Here is a 23,236-nt window from a genome sequence, read left to right on the forward strand (position 1 = left end):
CGTATTAATGGGCTTACAGAATCCTAAGGAAGGCTAAAGAAATAAATTCTGGGATAAGCTTTCGAGAGTAATTTCCCAAGCCGCATTACATAATGAGGCTACCAAGGGAGCTGCTTCTGCTCCATACAGGAAGCCTTTGGCTCCACAGCCACACAGCACTGCCTGTATCAGGAGCCACCATAATTAGGAAGGTGCCACAGTCAGGAACCCACCACTAGTGTCACCAACACCAAAGCTAGCACTCCACCCCAGAAGCTAGGTACACCTGCCAACACTGCCATAGGAAAACCAAGCACACCTTTAGTCATTCCTGTCTCAGTAAATCACACTCAGTACAATGACTGCATGGGAATGCTAGGAAAGGTAGTTTTTAGCTTCCTAGGCTCTGTGGTTCAGATCACACTCTACGAGGATGGAGGATTTGGCAAGGCACACCAACGCACCGTGCACACCATCCTCCCTGTCTCACTGAAGAAACTCTCAACTGCTTTTCCCTGTTGACAGCTCCCTCCTTCATGAATTCTTTTCTCGTGATTTCTGTGATAATACTCCTTCCTAAGTCTCATCTAGACCGACTACTTTTTAATCAAACTCCTTCTGGGGGTCAACTTTTTTTGCCTGCTCCTTAAGTGATAGTGTTTCTAAGAGAATTATCAGCATTCCCTGTTTTCTTCTAGTATGTCTCCACAGACTCTCTCTGAGCATTCTAATTCTTCTCCAAGGTTTTAGGGACCATCTACGGGCTAAATGGTTCCCGATTCTGCATCTCTGGTCTAGACTTCTAAGTTGCAAGCTTTGTACTCAATTATCTATCAGACATCTCCATCTGATGTCGCAACTCAAGCTCAGTATATCTAAGTACTTCCTGCTCTCACTCATATCCCTCCATTGGTTCTTCCTTTAGTCCATCTTCGTTGGGCATCATTCCACACATCCTTCCCATTAATCTTCAGTCCTATCGAACATACCTCCTTAGCATCCTATGTCACTCCCTTTTCTCCATTCTTTTGAATATCCCCTAGTTTAAGTCTTTATTATCTCTGCCTAAGACTGCACTGGAACTCCACACTATGCAAAAATAATCTCTCTAACCTATAAATATATCATACCAGTTATCATGTTGCACTTCTCAAAGGTTTCACTGTCACCTAAAGGTAAAATCAAGTCCCTTGGCATGGCATCTGAGCTCCTTTAAGATCTGCTCTATGTCTGTATCTCCAGAGCTTTGACCCTAGAGCAAAAAGACCTGATGTTCACGCATATGTTCCATATACTAGCTGTATGCCTTCAGGCAGCTGCTCAGTTTTCTCTTCTGCAAAATGGGACAAACATTGCAGTTGTTCAGGGCATTGAAAGGACTAATGCAAAAAATAATTTAGTTTTGCGCTTGATATTCAATAAGTGGCAAATAAATGTTAAATTATAATAACCAAAGAGGAACAAAATAAATGGAGAAATAGTCCATGTTCTTGGATAGGAAGACTCATTATTGTCAAAATGTTAGTTAATTCCAACTTGTTCTACAAATTCAATGCAATTCCAGTCAAAATCCTGGCAAGTTATTTAGTGGATCTTGACAAATTAATGCCAAAGTTTATGTGGAGATGAAAAATATCCCCCACACACAATATTGATAGAGAACCACATGGGGGGACTGACAGTACCCAACTCCAGATTTACTATTAAAGCTACAGTAATCAAGACAGTGTGGTATTGGTTCAGGAACAGACAAAAAGATCAGGGAAACAATACAGAATACAGAAATAGACTCACATAAATATAATCAACTGACCTTTGACAAGGGAGCTCAGGCCATACAATAGAGCAAGGATAGTCTTTTCAACAGACAGTCCTGGAGCAATGGGGTATCCACACACACAAAACGTTACTGTGCACACAGACCTATACTCTCCACAAAAAGAACTCAAAATGGATCACAGACCACAACATAAAGTTCAAAACATAAAACGTCTAGAATATTAACATTGATAACAAAATCTAAATGACCTTGGGTTTGGCAATACCTTTAGATATGACACCATGAAAGGAAAAATTGATAAACTGGACTTCATTAAGATAAAAAATTTCTGCTCAGCAAAAAACACTCTCAAAAGAATGAAAACACAAGCCACAGAATGGCAGAAAATATTTTCAAAAGACATATTTGATAACTGTTATCCAAAATATACAGAAAAAGACTCTTTAAACCCCACAGTAAAAAAACAATGTAATTAAAATATGAACCAAAGACCTTAATGGGCATCTCACCAAAGAAGATATTCAGATGGTAAATAAGTCTATGAAAAGATACCCTCCATCATTTGTTATCAGGGAATTTCAAATTCAAACAACAATAAGATACCATGACACACCCGCCAGAATGGCCAAAATCTGGATCACTGACAACAACAAATGCTGGGAGGGATGTGGAACCAGAAGAACTCTTATTCATTGCTGTGGGAATGCAAAATGGCACATGCACTTTGGAAGTCTGTCAGTGTCTCACCAAACGAAACACATCGTACCACATGGCACAGCAGCCATGCTCCCTGGTACTGACCCAAAGGAACTGAACACTTATGTGCACACAGAAACCCACGCATGGATGTTTACAGCAGCTCCATTCATTATCTCCCAAACTTGAAAGCCACTGAGATGCCCTTCTGTGAGTGAATGGATAAATGAACTGTAGTTTATCCGAACAATAGAATATTATTCAGCACTGAAAAGAAATGGGCTATCAAGCCATGAAAAGACAGGCAGGAACCTTAAATGCATATCACAAGGTGAACAAAGCCAATACAACAAGGCTACATACTGTGCGATTCTAACTACCTGACATTTGGGAAAACTCAGAAGTATGGAGACAATAGAAAGATCAGCAGGTGCCAGGGGCTGGGCTGGGGTGGGGGAGGGATGAACAGGCAGAGGACAGAGAATTTTAGGGTGGTGACAATATTCTGTGTGATACTATAATGGTGGATACATGTAATACATTTGTCCAAATGTGTAAAATGGACCACACTAAAAGTGAACCCTAACATAAACTGTAGACTTGGGGTGACAGTGATGTGTCGGCATAGGCTGATGACTTGTAATGAACATACCACTCCGGGGGGGGGGGGGGGGGGAGACATTGATAATGGAGAGGCTGTGGGAGTGGAGGCAGGCAGCAGGTAAGAAGCCTCCGTACCTTGAGTTCTGCTGTGGATACAAAACTGCTCTAAAGCATAAAGTCAATTACTTTTAATTTTTTTTAATTAAAATAATGTTTTATTGTATTTTTTCCATTACCATGTAACAACCAAGTCAATTTAAACAAAAGCAACAAAAACTTGCCATGGTGGCCATGATGGCTGCAGCCACAGCTGGAGCCCCAGCGGTACTGCTGACTGTTGCTAGTAAGCTTTTCCAATGGCCTGATCTTCCTCAACCCAAATCTTGATGTTCCCAGAAAACACCGTGCTTTTTCTGTGCCTCCATGTTGTTTCACTTGAGTTCCCGTTACTTAGAATGTCTCTTCCTGCTACTCCTGTGCCCTTCTCCCCCTCAAAAACGCCTCCTCGTTCGTATTCACCTTTCAGAGGAAGGGTCAACACCCATGTGAAGCCGTCTTCACCTCTCTCAGGAGGACTTTGGTTCTGTCAGACCCCCACTCCTCCTTCCTCAGACTAACATGCCGCCAGTGATGTCACTGCACCAGGACTGTCCCCCTCTGTGGACAAAGCAGTGACGCCACCCAGCTCCTGTTCCTGCCTTGAATATAGGGCGTCGCCTTAGGATGCAGTCGGTGCTCAGTAATCACTAACGGAATGATTGCCTTAAAGAAGTGATACCAATAAAGAAGCACAGTAAACATATACACAACCGGTGAAGCAGAGAATGATTTTTGATGTAGAAGAATACCACCCATCTTTTGGAGCCTGGCCTATGTTCTGCTGCTTCCATGAGTTTTTTCCCAAACACCTTCAGGTGCCATCTGTGCTGCTGTTAGTAGCATCCCAAATGGCCCTGGGTCGTTCATTGTCCTACAGCATTCTTGAACAACAAGACTGAACGTTCTCAAAGGATGTGGATCACTGTATCCTTCACAGGATCTAGTTTGCTGGTAGCTCACCAGGAGAACAGGCGCAGGGGTGATGCACCCCAGAATCACCGGAATGTCAACTGCGGTCACCAGGCCGGGGCCATCTGGAGACCCGTGCTGAAAGTATCAACTTGGAGTTTTGAGGCCCCAAGAAAAAGATGAGTTGTAAATGTCTACAGCCATACTAGGGATACGTAGACATAATCTTTTCCAACAAACACTATTAGTCATATTTAACATGGTTCTTGTACTTATGTTAATTTTTCCTCCATAAGAAAAAAATAGGTCGAAAACAAAAGAAATCTTAGGTGGGAGTGGCTGACGACAATACTTCTATCCTCCACCTCTTTTTCGGCGCCATTTAGTTATCCTGTGTGTCCGGCACCATTACTGCCTCTGGCCTTTGTTAGCAAGGTCAAGGTGAAACCTTCTCTCTGTTGCTTCTCAGTGTATACGTGCAATCTTCATTGTGCCAGGGGAGCTCCCTGGGCGCTTGTCCTCTCAGACAACGTCAGCCACTCCTGTTCGAGGTGTCAGTGAAAGGTGAAGAGGTTTTGTGGGATCCATCTGAAGGGCCTCCTGTAATAAATCAACACCAGGAATAGTCTTCCTTACTCTCAATGAGTGCGCACACTTACTTTGCAACACCTCCCCAACAGACCTTCCCTGCATGCACCACCCAAGCCGGGCTGCCAGTTTTATAGAGCGCTAGGACTTTGGGTAGGAAGAAAATAACGTCCAGGTTGAGCAGTGCCTAGAAAAATTTTTCCTACAGACCTTGACACTGATATTTCCTAACGAACTTTCCCTACCCCCCCAGTACCAGTCCAGGTTTTCTACTTACCCCTTTCGTGCCCATTATGCGAGGGCAACCCCAGCACAAGAGCAAGCTCATGAGTGGTCCACAAAGCCACGTGTGTTGCCTGAAAAGGGGAGGAATCGATCGGTCAACAAGTACTTTTAAATACCTGTAAGTGTCCATCCTGGTTTTAGTTGATGTGATAGACACAGAAGGACTGTATACAAAGTCTGTAGATTCACAGAACTAACACACTTCCTGGAGAAACTACTGGGACAATCACTGCCCTTCAGAATTTCGCAGGCCGGTAGAAGAGACCCAAGGAGAGGCGAACACAGGAAGCATATAGAAAAGGAAAAATAAACAATAAAGACCAACACTAGATAGAAACTAGTTCATCGCTCCTCTTTGGTTGTCCCTGAGCAAGGGGACAAAGTGAGGTTTGGGTGAGGAAGAGCCTCCTGGACGCTGTGGAGCAGACAGTTGGCTGTCACAACACCCGTTAGCAAAGGAAGGTTTCACTGAAAAGGTCCTTTTGAAACTACAGTCCTTGTTGCAGCCAATAAGAGCCTAAGGAGACATGATGACTAAATGTAATATGGGACCCCGGGACAGAAAAAGACAGTAGGTTAAACGCTGAATAAGCCGTGGGCTGTAGTTAACAATAGTACATCAGTGTTAGCTCATCAGTGGTGAGACATGCGCCGTGTCGATGTGAGATGTTAGTGATGGGGAAACCGGGTGTGAGGGGGTGCTCTGTACGACCCAGTTTTTCTGTAAGTCTAAAGCTGTTGTAAAAATTAAAGCCTATTTTTTTAAGTGTTCTCACAGCCAACAGACTGTCCCTGGCGTGGTGACAGGAAGGAGTCAGTTTGACAATGACTCCTTTTTGAAAGAAGTGACTTTGTTGTTAATGCCGTGTGTGTGGCTTCATCGCCAATTCGTATAGCAATGCTGAATTCTTGCTTGCTTTCCCATGGTTGATTTTTGGCAGGCGGCAGCAGCATTTGTGCACTGATTATAATTTTGAGATGCATTGTCAGTAACCAGGGTGCATAATGGATCTTCATCTCTAATTACTTTTCTCTCCACAGGTGTCTGGAAAGGGTCCAGATGGGAATGCACACAACCTCCGCTTTGAGGGGATGGAGAGACAGTACGCATCCTTACCCAGGTACATCACGGAGGGGTCTCCCCTCACCAGCTCCCCCAAAATGAAGTCTTTATTGAAATCTGCATGAGATAGACATCTGGCTTTAAAATAGGGAATATGTCACAATTTTGTCTCGCTGCTGTCTGCAGCAACCATGGTGCCATCTTCACAACGGTGCTGATAATTGAAACACTTGTGGGTTATTTTTTAAGGGGAGAAAATAGTGTATCATTGCAATTGGACATGTCAGCAAGAGTATTGGATCCTGAGTGGAAACCCTAAGCCGTGGCTGTAAAAACGGTATTGAACACCCCGCACCAAGCTTAGAGACGATGAAATAGTAAATCCTCTGTCCTAGGAGGTACCCACGAGGAAGGGCAAGCCAGCCTTAACCTTGGAGCTTCATGCGGGTGTTAAAATGCAGGAGAGAAATGTGAACCTGGGAAGGTGTCCTTTGCTTGACTTAGAATCTGACTGTGATCTTTAGGCCATAAGCAAATATTTATGAGAGGCAGGAGCACAGTGCCGGAAAGGAAGAACTGCGTGGGAAAAGTTCACCTGGCGACTCTGGCCTAACATGATCCACTGATGCTGAAACTAGACACCCCTGAAATGAGATGCAGTTCTCAAAGGTCGGCGCTCTTATCTGTGAGATGAGGAATAATTTTAGTCTGCTATCAGTAGCACGACAAAGAGGAAACCTTTCCAAACGTACATCCAGTGCAGCCACTGTGGGAGTTAAATGGGTTGGGAGTGTGAGAATTAGTGAGTTTGGGGGACAAAAAAACAAAGAAAGGTCAATGACAACCAGAAAACTGAAATGTTACAAAATATCTCCTTTAGAAAAGGAGAGGAGGACCCTAAGTTGAACTTACCATCAAAGCTGAGTTGTGAAAGTGCTAACTTCTATGTGTAAATTCATAACAAATTATAACAAAAATAACATCCTGAAAATTATAATAGGCATAGCCTAAGTGACCATCTGCTCTGCATAGTATGTTGTCAAATGTAATAAAATCTCAAGTCTAGCAGAGAACCAATCTTTAACATGGATTAGGCAGGATACCCAAAATACAATATTTTAAAAGCTTCAGTACCTCTATATTTTATTTACTCCCTGTTTTAATTTTTTATTCTTGTTTATTCTATTACAGTTGTCCCAATTATTCCCCTTTGCCCTCCTCCATCCAGCCCACCCCCACTCCCACAGTCATTCCCCACGCCATTGCCTGTGGCCGAGGGTCATGCATACATGTTCTTTGACTAACCCCTTCTCCTTCCTTCCACCATTCCACCCCCTTTCCTCTGGCAGCTCTCAGTCTGTTCCCTATTTCCATGTCTCTGGTTCTCTCTTGCTCGTTAGTCTATTTTGTTCATTAGATTCCTCTCATAAGTGAGATCATATGGCATTTTTCTTTCACCAACTGGCTTATTTCACTTAGCATAACAGTCTCCAGTTACATCCATGCTGTCACAATGGGAAGGAATTCTTCTTTATTTCTGTTGCGTAGTATTCCGTTGTGTAAATGTACCACAGTTTTTTAATCCACTCATCTATAGGTGGGCACTTAGGCTGTTTCCAGCACTTAGCTATTGTAAATGGTGCTCCTATGAACATCGGGGTGCATAAATTCTTATGAATTGGTGTTTCATGATTCTTAGGGAATAATTCCAGCAGTGGAATCGCTGGGTCAAAAGGCAGTTCCATTTTTAGTTTTCTGAGGAAATTCCATACTGTTTTCCACAGTGGCTGCACCAGTCTGCATTCCCACCAACAATGCACTAGGGTTCCCTTTTCTCCAAAATCTCACCAGCACTTGTTTGTTGATTTGTTTATGATGGCCATTCTGACAGGTGTGAAGCAGTAACTCATTGTGGTTTTAATTTGCATCTTTCTGATGGCTAGTGATGCTGAGCATTTTTTCATGTGTCTCTGGGCCCTCTGTTTGTCCTCCCTGGAGAACTATTCGTTCAGATCCTTTGCCCATCTTTTAATTGGATTGTTTGTCTTCCTGGTGTTGAGTCATATGAGTTCTTTATGTATTTTTTAGATCAAACCCTTGTCCGAGGTATCATTGGCAAATATGTTCTCCCATACAGTTGGTTTCTTTTGATTTTGATGATGGTGTCTTTAGCCAGGCAGAAGCTTTTTAATCTGATGTAGTCCCATTTGTTTATTTTTTCCTTTATTTACCTTAGATCAAGTGTTTTTTTTTAATATATATTTTTTGTCTCACAGTTTTTTTCCCATCCTGGATTTCCTGCCTCTCCCTATTTTTCCCTGGCCTCATATTTTGTTTTCATTCTAAAAAGATGGAAGTCGTCTCCAAAATTTGTTTTAAATATAAAATTTCTGGCTTCCAATGTTGAAGTGTATGGAAATTGTGGTTAAGGCAGATGGAAAGTAGTATGTTCTTGTGAGAGGGAAGAAAAAAAGGGAAAATTGGAAACAGCTTAATGTCTTCGTAGCCAACCTGATCTCAGACTGAGGAAATAGATTTTCTGGTACAAACCAAAAGCACAAAAATAGCAGCGAAGATTCTGTAAATTTCAATCATTCATCCATTCCCAATATATCTATTGTGCATCCATTCTGTATCAGGCCCTTGGAATATGGAGACTGGAGACACGGCGAGTCTATGCTCAGGACCCCGCAGTCTAGGAAAGGAGGCCACAAATCAGCCACTATGATGACGCTACAAATGCTGAGATTCGTCATTATTAACGTAAAGTCCTCTGAATTTCCAGCCTCTATTTATTTTTACTAATAAGCCTTGAAATATTCATTCATGGCTGCATCTACACAAGTCTATTTGAGATTAAATACTGCGGAGGGTGTTTTCTGACAAAGTCAATACATTTATGCTGTTTGTGGCTCTGAAGCTATCATCACAACGTATGAATTGATAAAATCCCGCCAGCCCCGCGAATATAACTGCAGCTGAATGGAAGCATCTTAGGCGGAAAACAAATTTGATAAACAGCCCACTCCTATACATACACACGGGTAGGAGTGATTAGCTGCATAGACTTTTGTAGCTACCTGGCAACTGCGTCACCATGATGGACAATGAATAGGGCTCGGACGAATGCAGGACAGATCCCTGGCACTGTTTTTAAGTGGAGAGTGGAGGCTCAAAGTCAAGTTTCTGCCTCAGTATCTAAAAGGAAGACGCAAAGGACCCTCAACTATGGGCTCCGATCTTTGGGCAGAGGGGCCTCCATATTTACCCACCAAGCTGCAGAATGCAGAGGCAGCAGATACGCTGCTGGCTGCTGAGAAGGTGTGCAGAGGCTGCTCTGAGTGCCCTTGACATTTACCCTGGTAGGCGCCCAGGCCCCGGAGAGCTAACTGTCCACTGAACTGAATGGCACCACCACCACTGCTCTCTCCCCTTTGCCGGGAGAGTTGGGAGAGCACACCTCCTGAAGCCTCCAGACCCCGCTTTGTCACAGCAGCAGGAAGCTTTAAAATGTATACAGAGTTAAATTTTTAAAATAAAAATAGGAATAATCCTATCTATAGGATGTTGGTGGCCAACCTTATGGGGGACTTAATGTACTGACTGATTTGGTTCCTATGTTGTTTGTGGAGATTTTTCACCGGAGTTTTTATGATAAACTCAATAATGTTGATTTATGTGCCAAATTTGGAGCCATCGACACAGAGAGAAAATGCTGTCCAGTGGGCATGGACTTGGTGAGTAGCCCAGGTTGAGGGGCACCCTGCTATGCTTTCGTGGAACCCTGTCATCTTTAACATGCGCCCATGCAGCCCGCTGCCAGGCTAAATGGCACTCCGCAAAGTAAAGCCAGAGCCCTAGCCAGTCCAGGAACAAGACAATTTCTAGCACTTAGTAGTTATGAGGTTGCCTGAGGCTAAGGGCTCAGCAATGTTAAGTGTTATTGTTAAGCAATGTTAAATCTTCTGCCTAGAAAGGAAAATGACTTTATTTCTTTCTCCTGGGGGTGTTGTTTTGGAAGGCAGAGCATGGTTGTAATACAACCTCGTTAGCAAACACCAGGCATTTTACCGGGGCCGGTGTTTTACCATCCTGTCCAGCCCCTGATTTTCTTTGGTAGTAAACAGAATGAAATAAGCATTCCCTTATCCTTGCCTGACACACATTATTACTCATCCTGGGTGAGGAGGGAAGGCGCTATTTCCTAGGCTGCTATAATAAGCGGACATCCATGGATGTATTTTTGCAAACAGCTTCCTTTTCACGGCAGCCTCCCAGCCTCTTTCAATTCTCCCTGGCCCCATTCTGATTGTACAGGCTTCCTCGTGGTCCGTCCCTTCAGCAGTAAACTATATTCTCCCATCTCAAGCTTCCGTCATTCCCACCTGGCCCATCCCTGGCCCCACGGGATCCCATTATTCCTTCTCTGCAGATGGCTCAGTGCATCAGCCCCTGACACTGCTCTTCCGGGCTTGTAATCAAGTGTTGAGTCCTACAGAGTGAGCAAAAAGTCTCCACATCTCCTCTGCCGTCCTCTGTACATGGGCGGCGAAAGGTTGCTGGAGAAACTCATAAAACTGCATTCATGGGCTTCACTAGAAAACACATTCTCCAGCCCCAGCTGGGCCCCGGCTGCTGTCCAGACCTTTTAGTCGTGCTGTCGACGCCCCTGACTGTCCCCCAGTGGCCGTTCCAACCCTTTTCTACTCCCGTGAAGTTCTGTGGAGATGACTAAGCCCCACAAACCCAATCTCTAGAGATGACCTCACTTCCTTTTCTTTATGACCTTGAGAGATTCGACATTAGCTCCTCAATTGCTGCTCCATACACTTCGGACTCACAATGTCTTCATTAACACACACTTCCTGAGGGGAGGCGATGAGGGCAGGACTTGGAGTCAGGCCGTAATTACAGCCCAGCCATCACTTCTCGCCTGTGTGATCTCGGCCCATGACCCAATTGCTCCAGGCTCAGTTTTCTCATCTGAGAATTGGGGATGACATTAGGGCCTCTGTATAGTGCTAGTAAGAGTATTAAATACAATAATAGCCCTGGCTGGTGTGGCTCAGTGGATTGAGCACCGACCTGCAAACCAGGGAGTCACTGGTTCAATTCCCAGTCAGGGCACAGCCTGGGCTGCAGGCCAGGTCCCCAGTAGGGGACACACGAGAGATTACCACCCTAATGTTTCTCTCCTTCTTTTTCTCCCTCCCTTCCCCTCTCTCTAAAAATAAATAAATAAAATCTTTTTAAAAAATAATACAAGCAAAACCCGTAGTAAAGGGCCTGCCTGACATATGTTATGGACTTGTTTTAGTATTGTTAGCTCTTTTAAATTTTATCTCTGGGAAAAATGCATCCCTCTCTTTAATGAGTCAAACCCATACAACAGAGTTCATTCTCACTGGCTTCTTGGGGACCCTGTACCATCAACTAGCCCTCTCTCCGCTACATCTTTAAGCCTCTTGGCAATTGCTTTCCTCCCTCTGTCTATTACTGTAAATGCAGAGGTTCAGCCACATGTTTCACTGAGAATCCCAGAGCATGGAGAAGGGGAGAGCCAATAGCTGTATGGAGGTATACTGGGAGTATAACTGAGGCAGAAGGATTAGCCAGCTGTGAGAAAGAAGCAGTAGTCCAGATGGTCAAGGGCAAGAGGACATAGTAATCTGAGATGATCAGAATAAGCTATGCTATGGACATGCTAGGAGACAGCAATTCTTTTAGATGAAAGTTCATATAAGGGAATCAGGATGCTGACTTGGGTCTAGGCAAGAGGCCATGGCCTCTATCCAACTAGACTTAGGTTCAGGCCTAGAATCTCCCCAGTGGTGGAGACCATATCCAATGCAAGTTAGCCAGGAAGGCTGAACATGGTGCTCTTGCTCCCAGGACAGATACGGTGTGTGGGCAGCACGATATTTACTGGTGGGCGGCAATCCTGAGATACTGCTAAGATACTCCTGTTGCTTCAGGACTGGGCAGTGCTGAGCGTGCAGCTATAATGACTCATAGCTGAGCAGGGCTCACGTGGTAGGACTTGCCCCATGAACTTGACTCCAGTCCATCAGAGAAAACGAAGACCTTCCCTCAACCTTTCTTCCTTCTTCAATTCCTATGTTTCCTACTTTAGGAAAACATAACCTATCCCTGTTGGCTCTGCTTCCACACAACCCACTGGACCTCTAGCCTGTTGCCCCAGGCTTCTGACCATACCACTGATACTTCCCGCTGAGTCCTCCTCCAGGCTTTCCTCTGTGTGGACTCTCTCTGAGCAGCCTCCTCCATTCCTACAGATTCAATTCTCATCACTATGATGGTGATTGAAAACGAACTTGGCTAACCTTCTAGTTCCCTCTTCTTATGATCCCAGTTACAACCGTTTGCTTGACATATCCATCCCTTTACCTCCAAGACGCTTCAAAGTCCCCATGACAAAAGCCAAGCCTTCTTTACCTCTTCTCCCTTTCAACTTCAACGTAATATTTGTTTGGCACCTTTCCAGTGCTACTGAAAACATCCTAAATTAGATTGTGATTATTTGCTGTCCCTTTCTGCCTGCATTGGATTATAAATCCCTTGAAATAAGGATTGTGTTTTATACCCATCATTTTTTTTTTGTACCATTCACCAGGTCTAGGACCACGGATATAATAGGTTTTCAATACACTGGTATACAGATGAGAATAGATTTGTTCTCATTTAAGTAAGTTGTGGGAAAGAATTCCTCCCAAGCTCTCTTGACTATATCAGGGCACTATTTTCCAATATGAGTATTGATTTTTCATGAGAACATCTTTCTTCCCTAAAATCAATGAGAGTCTCAGTGAGCACTTACTATATGCCCGGCACTGTTCTAAATGCTTTGCTTCTACTGACTGGCTTAATGCTCACAGAGACCCTATGACCCAATAGCAACCTGATTATTATCCCCCTGCCATAGGCAAGGACACAGGCATAGAGAAAGTAAAATTGCCCAAGGTCAGCAGCTAGAAGCGGCAGAGCTGGGATTTGAACCCAAGCAGTCTGGTTACAGCTTTGTACATTTAACCTCTCAGACTAAGGTTATCCAGCTCAGAGTCAGATGCAGACTCTGCAATTACCACACTCCCTTGTATTATTTGCTCCTCATCTGTCTTTCTCACTAAACCATAAGTGCTTCTGAGGACAGGGACTGTGTCTTATTCATCTTTGTATGTGACACAGAACATTACTAATATACAGGTTAGGTAATGCCTTTCAACCGTCTCTGTAACACTGTCACAAAATCAATTCTCTCCCCATTCCCTCGAGTCCTTCCATTGAAATATGAACAGGTTAATGCATAATTGCTAGATGAACATTAAGCAATATACTCTGCCTACCAAAAAGATGATCCTGTTTTGTTAGAACACTCCTGAGAGTTGAAAAAGCAGTATCTGCAAATTGGCACTTTGGTTCTTTAAGATTAAGAATAATCTCTACCCAGAAGACACAAAATGACTATAAATTTTCTGGTAGGAAGCTTCATGAGCACTCCCGGGGTGAGAGACTCTCTTTCCCGAGACTGCTGTGAGCCAAAGGCCCGCTCAGGCCGCTTGTGGCTTCCAGTCCTGATGTCGCTCTAACCCATATTCCTTAAGTTACTTGAAGGGGGGAAAATGTCTCTCAGGCAGCTTTAACTTGGCTGTATAATGAGAAGCAGCATCCTAGAGCTGAGTTCTGGTAGAAAGAGCAACTTTAGAAGGAGCAAACAGCTTATGCTTGCTGCCTGGGAACCTAAAATACACTTGCTTTCTAAGTGTGTTCCCAGTGTTTTGGTATTTGGGTAGGATTGTGTTCAGATCAGAAGAACACGCCATAAGAGCATACTTCTGCTTTAACATTTTCAATTGGTTCAATTTTGTCAGTTTCAGCTTTCTTTCCTACATATGCTTTTGCCCATCCCAGGGAGGCTCCAATCCCAAGTGCACTGCTAACTTTGAAGTTTGCGGCATGCACAGCGCCCTCTATTTGTATTACCCCTAAGAGCACTTTGTCTGGGCATCCCGTGTGTCCTTGACTTCCACTTACCTCACTGCTTAAAGATACTTGCCTCCTCTGCTTTCTCTCCTTCTTTTCTCCATTTAGCCTCTGCTCTGCTTTCAGCTAGGATGAATTTTCCATTGGCAACCTGGCATTGTTTTGTGACACTTGCTAAGCAGGTGGCAGTGACATTCAACTTCTGCAAAGATATTCACCAATGCCACAGTGCTGGTCTTTGCTGGAGCTAATCTAGACAGTGATAAAATTAGTTCAATGAAAACATGAGCAATCAGCACACTGGGTGTATGTGTGTGAGCGTGTGTCTGGTGTGGGTGGGGGTTTGGCCATCTGGGCCTGTGGCAGTTGACAAAGTCCGCATGCTGCCTAACCGAGTGCTTCTCTCTGCCACAAGGCCAGTGTGTCAAACAAGATGCTTCGTGAGAATATGCGGACTGCTCCCTGCAGTCATGGCAGGGTTTGAGGTCATTTCAGCTCAAAGTAGTCCTTGTCCACAAGTCTCTAGACAGGGGCCTGTCACACTTCATCTGATACGGTGGATCATGGCCAGTCTCTCTGACACCTTCCTGGTGGCACAACTTTATCTGAACTGCCCTTTCTTGCCGTGAAAAGTCCCCTTTCAGAGCTCATGGCTGCGGTTGCCACCTGACTTTGCAGGAATGCTAAGAGGAGCTGAAGGACTTGTCCGGATTGTTCCTTCTGCACACCCGCGGCTGACAGTTTAATGCCTTTTGAAGATCACTGAAGCTCTTTCCCCCAGCAGACTCAACTTCTCCTTGCTCCTCCGACCCCCTATATGGGAAATCTGGTTCCCTGCCCTGTAGAGTCAGCTGCCTGTTTGACTTGCCTCTCTGACACCACCTCACTCTTAATGCAGAGGACAAAATGATGAATTAGCAGCGGTTGAATTCTTTGTGAGATTAGGATGTCTCCATTGTCAACTCAAACTTCCAAAAAATGCAAAAAGCCCTTGCATGTAATGCTGCCTTAAGATGCCCAAGAGCTGAGATCAGGGGGTTAATGCTACTGCCATATCATTTTTATGTCACTTAGTTCCTCTGATAAAAGTCTATTTTAATAAAACTTTTCATCATTTCCTCATAGGCAATATATCCTTCATGCCAGTTAGAATATTTGATATTAATTATTCAATCGAAGGCCGCCATTATGAGTTTAGTTAGACTATTAGTGATTTAAAACACGTTAAGACCCACTACAGTACAGATATCTCCAAAATAGTTTTAACTGAACTTTGATGGACCACATATATTAAATTCTATAGATTCTCACTCTTCCCTCATTTTCCATAGAAACTTCTAAATTACTACATATTTGCTTGTTAAGTATTCATTTTAGATAAAGAGTATTTGCCTGCTATTTTAAGAGTGCCAAAGCTGACATTACCTTGAACTTGAACTGTGCTACCCTAAGTAAGCTGACGTCCTTGGTTTTCCTCCTTGCACATGTTTAAGGAGTTTCAGCATGTATTTCCCACTTCTCTGGCCAAAAGGAAAGGTTAGATTGTGCTTAGGCAACCATTCGATTGTCAGTGTTGCTCTATAACTGCTTTCTCTTATTCCTTGGTTGTCCTGGATGTTTTCCTCTTATATTCCCATTCTGTCATCTGCCCCCGAAAGCTCGTGCACTGGGATTCTCGTGGTGAGTCTCTGGACCGCGCCGAACTCTTTTGCACAGTACAGCACTCTCACAGCGCCCGCCTCCCTCTGTCTTCTACATCTCGCCAGCCATTTGCGACTGTCCCTTGGCCCAAGTTCCTGGGTTTGCTGCACACAGCTTTGGTCCTAATGTCAACCTACTGCAGGCAAAGGCGCTCTGAACGCGCCAAGTGTATTAATTCATTATACTGTCTGGTTGTGTGTATTGGTGAGGCCTGAGCTTTATGATTATTTAAAATGGCATTTTATCACTCTAACATACAGTCATCTTGGATGAAAAGCAAGTGCATCCCCAAGTGCATGAACACATGATACATTCAACAGGAATAATTAAGAGTAAAATCACCGGATTTAGTTTCTGCTTTTATGTGCCAAAATCTGCATGCAGATTGTTTCAAAGGTGTCATGTTTACACCTAAATGAGCCACTCATTTTTGAAAAGAAAACCAAACTAAGAACAATTAAGGCAAAGGGAGTAAGAGGAGTACCGTAAATGTACTGAATACCTACTATGGGCTGGGTATCGTGCACGCACCACCTGATTTCACCCTCGCCTGCTGACTGGGTAACGGTCGTCACGGCTGCTGCTCATTCACAGAAGAACAAGGTCCATCCTCGAAGGGGCATCATAACAAGAATTCAAACTTAGTTCTTTCTGGTTTACATTTTATTTCACTTCGCCATGCCACAAACACAGACAATTTAGGGAGGGGTTAGAATACATCAGCTTTTTTCTTGAGTAACATGAATTCATGAGAAGGAAGGTATCTTAGAGCACATTAAAAACACATCCATGTTCATTGTCTTTTAGGGCTCCAAAGAACATGAAAAGTGTTGAAACCTAGAGGTGGTAAAAAAGTAATAAAATACAATGAGACAAATAGTAGGGAATTCATGGGAAAAAGGAAAAATACTTATGAAGCATGCCATTTTTGTTCTTATGTCACTGTGATAAGTTTCCCCTCAGTGACAACAAGGAACAACTCTTCTGTTCCTATAGGAGCATAAAGAAGGCTGTAAACGGCTCTGCCTCCAGCTTCGCAGGCACAACGGTTCTCTTCCCCCAGGTGCATGGCATTCTGCACTACCCTTCCACAGGCGTGCTTGTCGTGGGGTGTGGGGGGTGGCAGGAGGGGGCGGGTAACAACCAACACTTGTTGAGTATCTAATTAATACTCCAAGAACTCTGGAGGGTACTTTAAATATGTCACTTCACTAATTTCTAGTAACAATCCTGAAACATTATTATCCCTATTTTATGGATGAAGAACCTGAGGCCAAGGGATGCAAAGTGGAATGGCTGCCATTGCACACAGAATAATAAGAGGCTGCTTTGAGTACTGTGCAGCTCTTCCTACCTTCGAGACCTCTAGAATCTCCACGCATCAAATTGTCTGGTGCTAGGCTGGCTGTAAACAGATAGAAGTATTCAATGGCCATCCTGCACCAAGGCAGCTGTCACTGTGCTGACCACCCCCTCACATACACACCCCCAAATCACTGCAATATGTAACTGCAGGACATTAAAATGGAAAAACTCCTAATAGGCATTCAAAATTACTAAGGACCACAGAGCTCCCCTAGGCATATATAAACACCTACTTCCTTCCAGCTGAATATCTTTTAAACAGTGCTGTTTTTTAAAGACTGCCTCTTTGTTATGCTAGAGTTTAAAAAATATATATACCAGTTGGTTCCACTTCAGCAGTTTTTGTAGCCAGGAAAGTATTGTTGCTTCTTTTACCGTATCGTTCTGACAAATCCTCAGGGTACATGGCTAAGACGCACATGCCAGAAAACTGTGGAGGGACGGCTTTTATTGACTCTGTTGTTCCAAGTCCAGAGAAGAGAGCTTTGGCAGTCAATTACCGTGGAGGTGCCACATGAGCCCATCTGTGCCCTGGATTTCACATGACACAGTCCCCATGACCTCAGTCAGCATGCCAGGAAACACCTTGGTCCAGCTCCATTATTTCTAGCAAAGGCAAACATTTGTGGTACAAATGTGGAAAGGGTGGTACAAAAAGTGCAGCATCCAGAGTGTGTTCCTGCTTATATTCCAAGTCTTCAATTAAGCCTAGATAGAAGTGATCGGGGCTTGTCCCAATAGAGGGTTGGCCCACTCCACCGTCAGCAAGACTTGCCCTTACGGCTGGACATGGAATGACATGTTAAACAGGTAGGAACCTGGCAATTCCCATTGGCCACTCTCTACCAACAATCTGCTCTGCGACATCATTAGTAGCCTTTAAACTTGGCCATTGCTCGCATGCAAAGACAGGGTGTTGACTGCTCAGATAAGGGTTCTACCCGCTAATTGCTCGCTTGTAGCTGAGGCAAATACAGACCCATTTCCAGAAATGATAGTGTCTGTCTGACAGCCTGATTTTTGCAGGGAACTGGAAAGAGCTGTAATTGTTGCAGCACAGGCTTAGGATGGAAAATAAGCACGTTGAGCTATTTTGAGAAGGAGTTTGCCACAATGAACTTTTTCTCCTGGAAAAAGTCCTATAAAATTAGGATTGGGATTTGTGCTTAGTCACTCTCCACCGAGATGTTGGTGCCTTCGACAATTTATCCTAAGTGGTCTAGACTGTGCAGGATCCTTTTACAGTTTTTTCCAACATCAAAATCAGGTCCCTGGATAAGACAGAGCTTTCGGCCACTGCTTTCTGTGAGTAATTTCCGTGTGTGCTGCATGTAAAGCTAGTGTGATGACTGCCTTCTGTGCGCTGGTTATAGATAAGTCGCTTACGTTATCACTTGTCGAAAGCTTGAATTCCTCGGTTTGTCCATTTTCTGATCAACCCTTTCATATCTGATTTTTAAAAAACAGATGAGTCTTGAATGGTTCCAAGTAAATTGTGCCTGGACAATTTATTAGCCTGAAGAGATGTGCTAGAAAAGTCAGCTACCCTTGCTTCATTCTTCATTCAGCAACTATTTACTGACTGCCTACCAAGTTCAATATACTCTATAGGCCTTGAGGGCACAATAATAAGCCCACAAGACACAGCCCTGTACTATGGATTTTATATAATCTAGTGGAGGACACAGAGATTGTATAGTCACAAAGTAAACGTAAAGTTTGCAACTCTGCTCATTATGGAAAAAAGAGAGATGTCATTCCAGAAAATATAATGTGTAATGGGACCAAAGTGAGACTTGAACTGTGGTCTAAAGGAGGTTAGAGAGAAGACATGATCAGTATTCCCAGCAGAGAGAACACGGGCAGAGGCCCTGTGGTGGAGCGAACACAGTGAGCAGAAAAGCTGAACGAAGGCTGCGTGGCTGGGGCGAGGCTGTGAGGGTAGAGCAGGAGACATAGGTGGAAGTCAGACCAGGGGTGGCTAAGTTAAGGGTGTTTGTATATATTCAAACACTAATTAGAAACCATTTATGCCTTTTATGCAGAATAATGACATGGTCAGATTTGTGTTTCAATTATTTTTTCTAGCTGCAGGGTGGAAAATAGATGGAAGGGAGGCTGGGGTGGGTGCAAAGCTGTTCAAAGATTATCGCCGTAGTTCAGGTGACAGATGTTGGTAGTGTGTACAAGGGTGGTAGTGATGATAGTAGAGGTGGGAGAAGATTGGGGAGAGAACTGACAGAGCTCGGTGATGGATTGCGTGCAGGTAAGTAAAGCCAGGTGTCGAGAATGAATATGCACACAACAGCATGGGTGGTGGTACCGTTCCCCCAGACAAGAAATGCTGGCAGAGGACTGGGTTTGGAGAGAAGATCATGAGTGTGGTTTGGGAGGTGCTAGATTGCAGGTGCCTTTCAGACTTCTGGGAGGAGACCCGGAAATGTGCAGTAGAAATGGCTTAACGTGCATGGGAACTGCAGGGGTTGATCCTGGATGTTGGAGGAACGCACGCTCATTGACACTGAACAGAAGACCCCAGCGCATGTCAGGGGTGATGATGTTATAAGCCACAGAGACCCCTGCTCAGAAAGTACAAAAAGAGGCAGGCGACCAGTGCACATTGCACGGGCCTGGCTGCCAGTCTGTGACTGTGACCTGTCTTCACTGCTTATATGGACAGCAAAGTCTTATCTATCACTGTCTGTGTGATTTCATTCTGGAAATAATATCTTTCTCATATAGGAAGAGTCGGTGACTTAATGCCATCTGGCAGTCTGTGACTAAGCATAGCTCTGACCCCATAAAGCGTAAGCAGGTGGCTAAGAAGAGGAAACAGTAGAAATTGTTTGGGTAACTGTGCTGTGCTTACAGAACAGAATATCCTCGTTCTTCAGAAATGTGCACTGAAATATTTATTCTCAGAGAGTTCAGAAAATAATAATATGCATGTATACTAACATGTATATGTGTATGCAAATTGTCTATGGAGAGGAAGAGGGGATGGGAAAGGAAAGAAATGGAAAAAGAGGATGAATGATGAAGGGAGCAAAATCTAAGTCTTCGGTGGATCTGAATAGAGGATGTAAGGAGTTCACTGTTCTGTTGTGGTAACAACAACAACAAAGTAAAATATGCCCTCATTCTGGAGTCCTGGGCTGGGTTTGCCCCCAAAGCAGACCCTGAGACAAAGACTTTAGAGCAAGTTATTTTATTTGGGAAGCGATCCCAGGAAGCCTTGGAAGGGGAGTGAGGAAGGAAGGCAAGAACGCTGGTATGGAGATCGGTAAGCAGGGTACTGCTGCAGGCAATGAGGAGCAATTCCTCAAGGGGCCTCTGAAAATGGTGTAGATGCAATCACACCCCGCCCCACCCGAGGGCAAGGTATCGGGCGATAAACCTTTCAAGTCCTATTCCTCATTGGCTAAGAGTAGCTCCTAAAGGAGCCAACTCCCAAGCACTTCTGCCCATCAGTGCACTAGTGAGAGGAGGCCTCAAGCCAAGAACCACGAGTACTTGCAGTAAGTCCTGTAGTGGGCCGGAAGTGACAAAGGGACATGGGTGGGGCACAGCAGCACTGCTGGCTCCCTAGTGACCGTGAAGTCCCAGGGCCAAAGCGGATCAGTCCTGGTTGCCTTCGATGAGAGAAAAATAAGTAATCATTAAGTAGCACCAGACAGTCTTGATGCCTGCATTTTGTTTTTGGAGGAGGTGTCCTGCAAAGTGGTTATGTCTTATATGGGCTCAATGAACAACTCTAGCACAGACAGAGCCGCTCAAGAACACAACCCCAGAAGAATGTATTTCTGGTTTCTCTTTGTTTCACTCAGTACAGTCCATCAAAATGATCAGGCTGGTGTGGCTCAGTTGGAGCATCATCCTGTAAACTGAAAGGTCACCGGTTCAATTCCTGGTCAGGACACATGCCTAGGTTGTGGGTTCAGTACCAGGGTGGGAAGGCATGAGAAAGGCAACCAATCGATGCTTCTCTCTTACTTCGGTGTTTCTCTCCTCCCTCTCCCCCTCCCTTACCATCTCCTTAAAATCATTGGGCATGTATGTCCTCGGATGAGGAGTTTATACAAAATGATGTAAAGTCTTTGACAAGTCTCTCTTCTCTCAAGCCCAGGCTCAGAATATCACTGAAATATAGTAGCACTTCTGGGAATACCCCTGGGATATGGAAAATCCCCCTTATGGAAAAGCCTCAGCAAATGAAACTTGGTACTAGGGTGCCTGACTCATAAGTACAATGAAAGATGGTAATGACTTAACTTACGATCATGCCTGTAAACACATACCACGTCATTTCGAATGGATTTCAACATGCTACCTTTGCTCAAATTAAGACTGGCAGAAACTTGTCCCTGGCCAGTGTGGCTCTGTTGGTTGAAGCATCGGCCCATAATGGAGAGGTCACTGGTTCAATTCCTGGGCAGGGCACATGCCCAGGTTGTGGGCTCTATCTCTGGTTGTCCAGAGATAGAGCTCTAAGTGTGCTCCTCAAAGACAGTATATAATTGGAAGTTGCTCTTTTAATTTCTATGACAGGAGATGCAGTTTTGCTGGAAGGAGACTTATCTTGAGAGAGTCTGTGTACCATGGAGCTGGTGTATGTGTCCCAACCCCACAGAGATTGTGAGAAGACAGGTTCTTAATCTGGGGTCCTAATCTGGCATATCCGAATTGCCCTGATTGGTTTCAGGGGATCCTCAAAATCCCCGAAATCACAGGCCAAGTGTTTTATGGAAAATATTTTGTACGTATTTCTAAGCAAAGAAGTGAGTGAGAAAATTTTGTGACTCAGTAAAATTTACGGAGTTAGAAGGATTTACTGTAAACTGTTAAAGGGGTCACTTGTTAAAATCCTCCTATTATGATTCCTATGTGGCGAGCAATTTTTTTCAATAAAATGATCATGACTTCACAGAGAAGATTTCATTTATAAAATTTGCGAGAAGAAAATACCCAAACACTAACTGACTGTGCTGAAGAGTCTCTTCAACATCACAGCGAATGTGGTAGTTTTAGCCGGAAATCTCGTTGCGGCCCCCCTTTCGGTGCGACGGCAGAGTGTGCGTCTGCACTTTTCCAGACCTTCCGGTTGCTTTTAGAGAGAACCCACTCCCCGGCATATAAAGCCCAGAAAGCAGGTTGAATGGCATCGAATTCTGGACTCTGTGCCCTCCTTCCCCTCCCCCATCACAGCCACCCGCACTGTGAAATTCAGTGCCTGGTTAAGTGTCAGAAGCCACATTTGTGTGTTCACCAGTGCTGCCTCCCCTGCATTTGGAAACTCACATTCTGTGCTCACCCCCAGAAAGTAAAGAGGGGGAGGAAGCACTCAGGAGAATGAGTAGGCAGCAGCCTCCTTTGGAACAAAAAGTACTGTATCGCTCCCACTTTAAATTATAGCAGCAGAAAAACCACAGGAAACCCAAAGAAAGTAAAATATTAACATGAAGCCATGGCCACCCTGCCATATATAACTTAGATAAATAACCCATTTAATGTATGGAGGGTATGGTGACATAGTTGCTCGCGTGCCACTGGCAACAGTTTGTATTTGAAAAGAATAGAGACATTAGCTGCTGGTAGATGGCAAACGTACTTTATTCAGACCTATTCTTAACACCCAAATGTCCTCAAATCTGACCAAGAGCTAGAAATGTAAGGGCTGTTATATCTTTGTCTCATAATATGGATTTGTGGCTTAATCTAGCCTTTCCTTGACCTTTTTGCCTAATGGCGGGATATTAATAAGAGAAAGATGGTTTCATAAAACATCCTCTGAATGTGAATTTTTTTTTTTACATAAGAGTAATTTCAGGTGGCTAGAGATGGAATGAGCTAACCCGAAAATAACAAGCTGCTCACTGTCTCAGCCAAATTAAGCTTAATGCTGAAAGGCATTCCTTAAGAAGTCAGGAAGGCGGGGGGTCAAGCCATCAGGCCACGGAGCGCAGCTGTCAGACCACCTTTTGCAGTCTCTAAGGGACCAGCCAACGAAAATTCAGCAAAGAAAATAATCTCAAAGAATCAACAGGGAAAGTAAAGCAAAATAACCAGATGTCCCAGAAGACTTCTTGGTATTATGAAGAAGGCTAGCATAGTCTAACAGGGTTTGGATTTTATCAACCTTACTAATAAAAGTCACTTGGCTCTTCATT

General features: G+C 44.1%; 1 protein-coding gene across 2 annotated transcripts in view; it reads left to right on the forward strand.

The window, feature by feature from the left end:
- Positions 1-23,236, forward strand: part of PARD3B (par-3 family cell polarity regulator beta) — a 959,988-nt gene that overhangs the window by 899,452 nt on the left and 37,300 nt on the right. For both annotated transcript variants that reach the window (XM_024564159.3, XM_053918986.1), the window contains one exon: positions 5,981-6,060. In XM_024564159.3, the coding sequence (XP_024419927.2) occupies positions 5,981-6,060 (80 nt within the window). The remainder of the gene's footprint in view (positions 1-5,980; positions 6,061-23,236) is intronic.

This window comes from Desmodus rotundus, chromosome 2 (genome assembly GCF_022682495.2).
Source record: "Desmodus rotundus isolate HL8 chromosome 2, HLdesRot8A.1, whole genome shotgun sequence".
In the NCBI taxonomy this organism is placed as follows: Eukaryota; Metazoa; Chordata; class Mammalia; order Chiroptera; family Phyllostomidae; genus Desmodus; species Desmodus rotundus.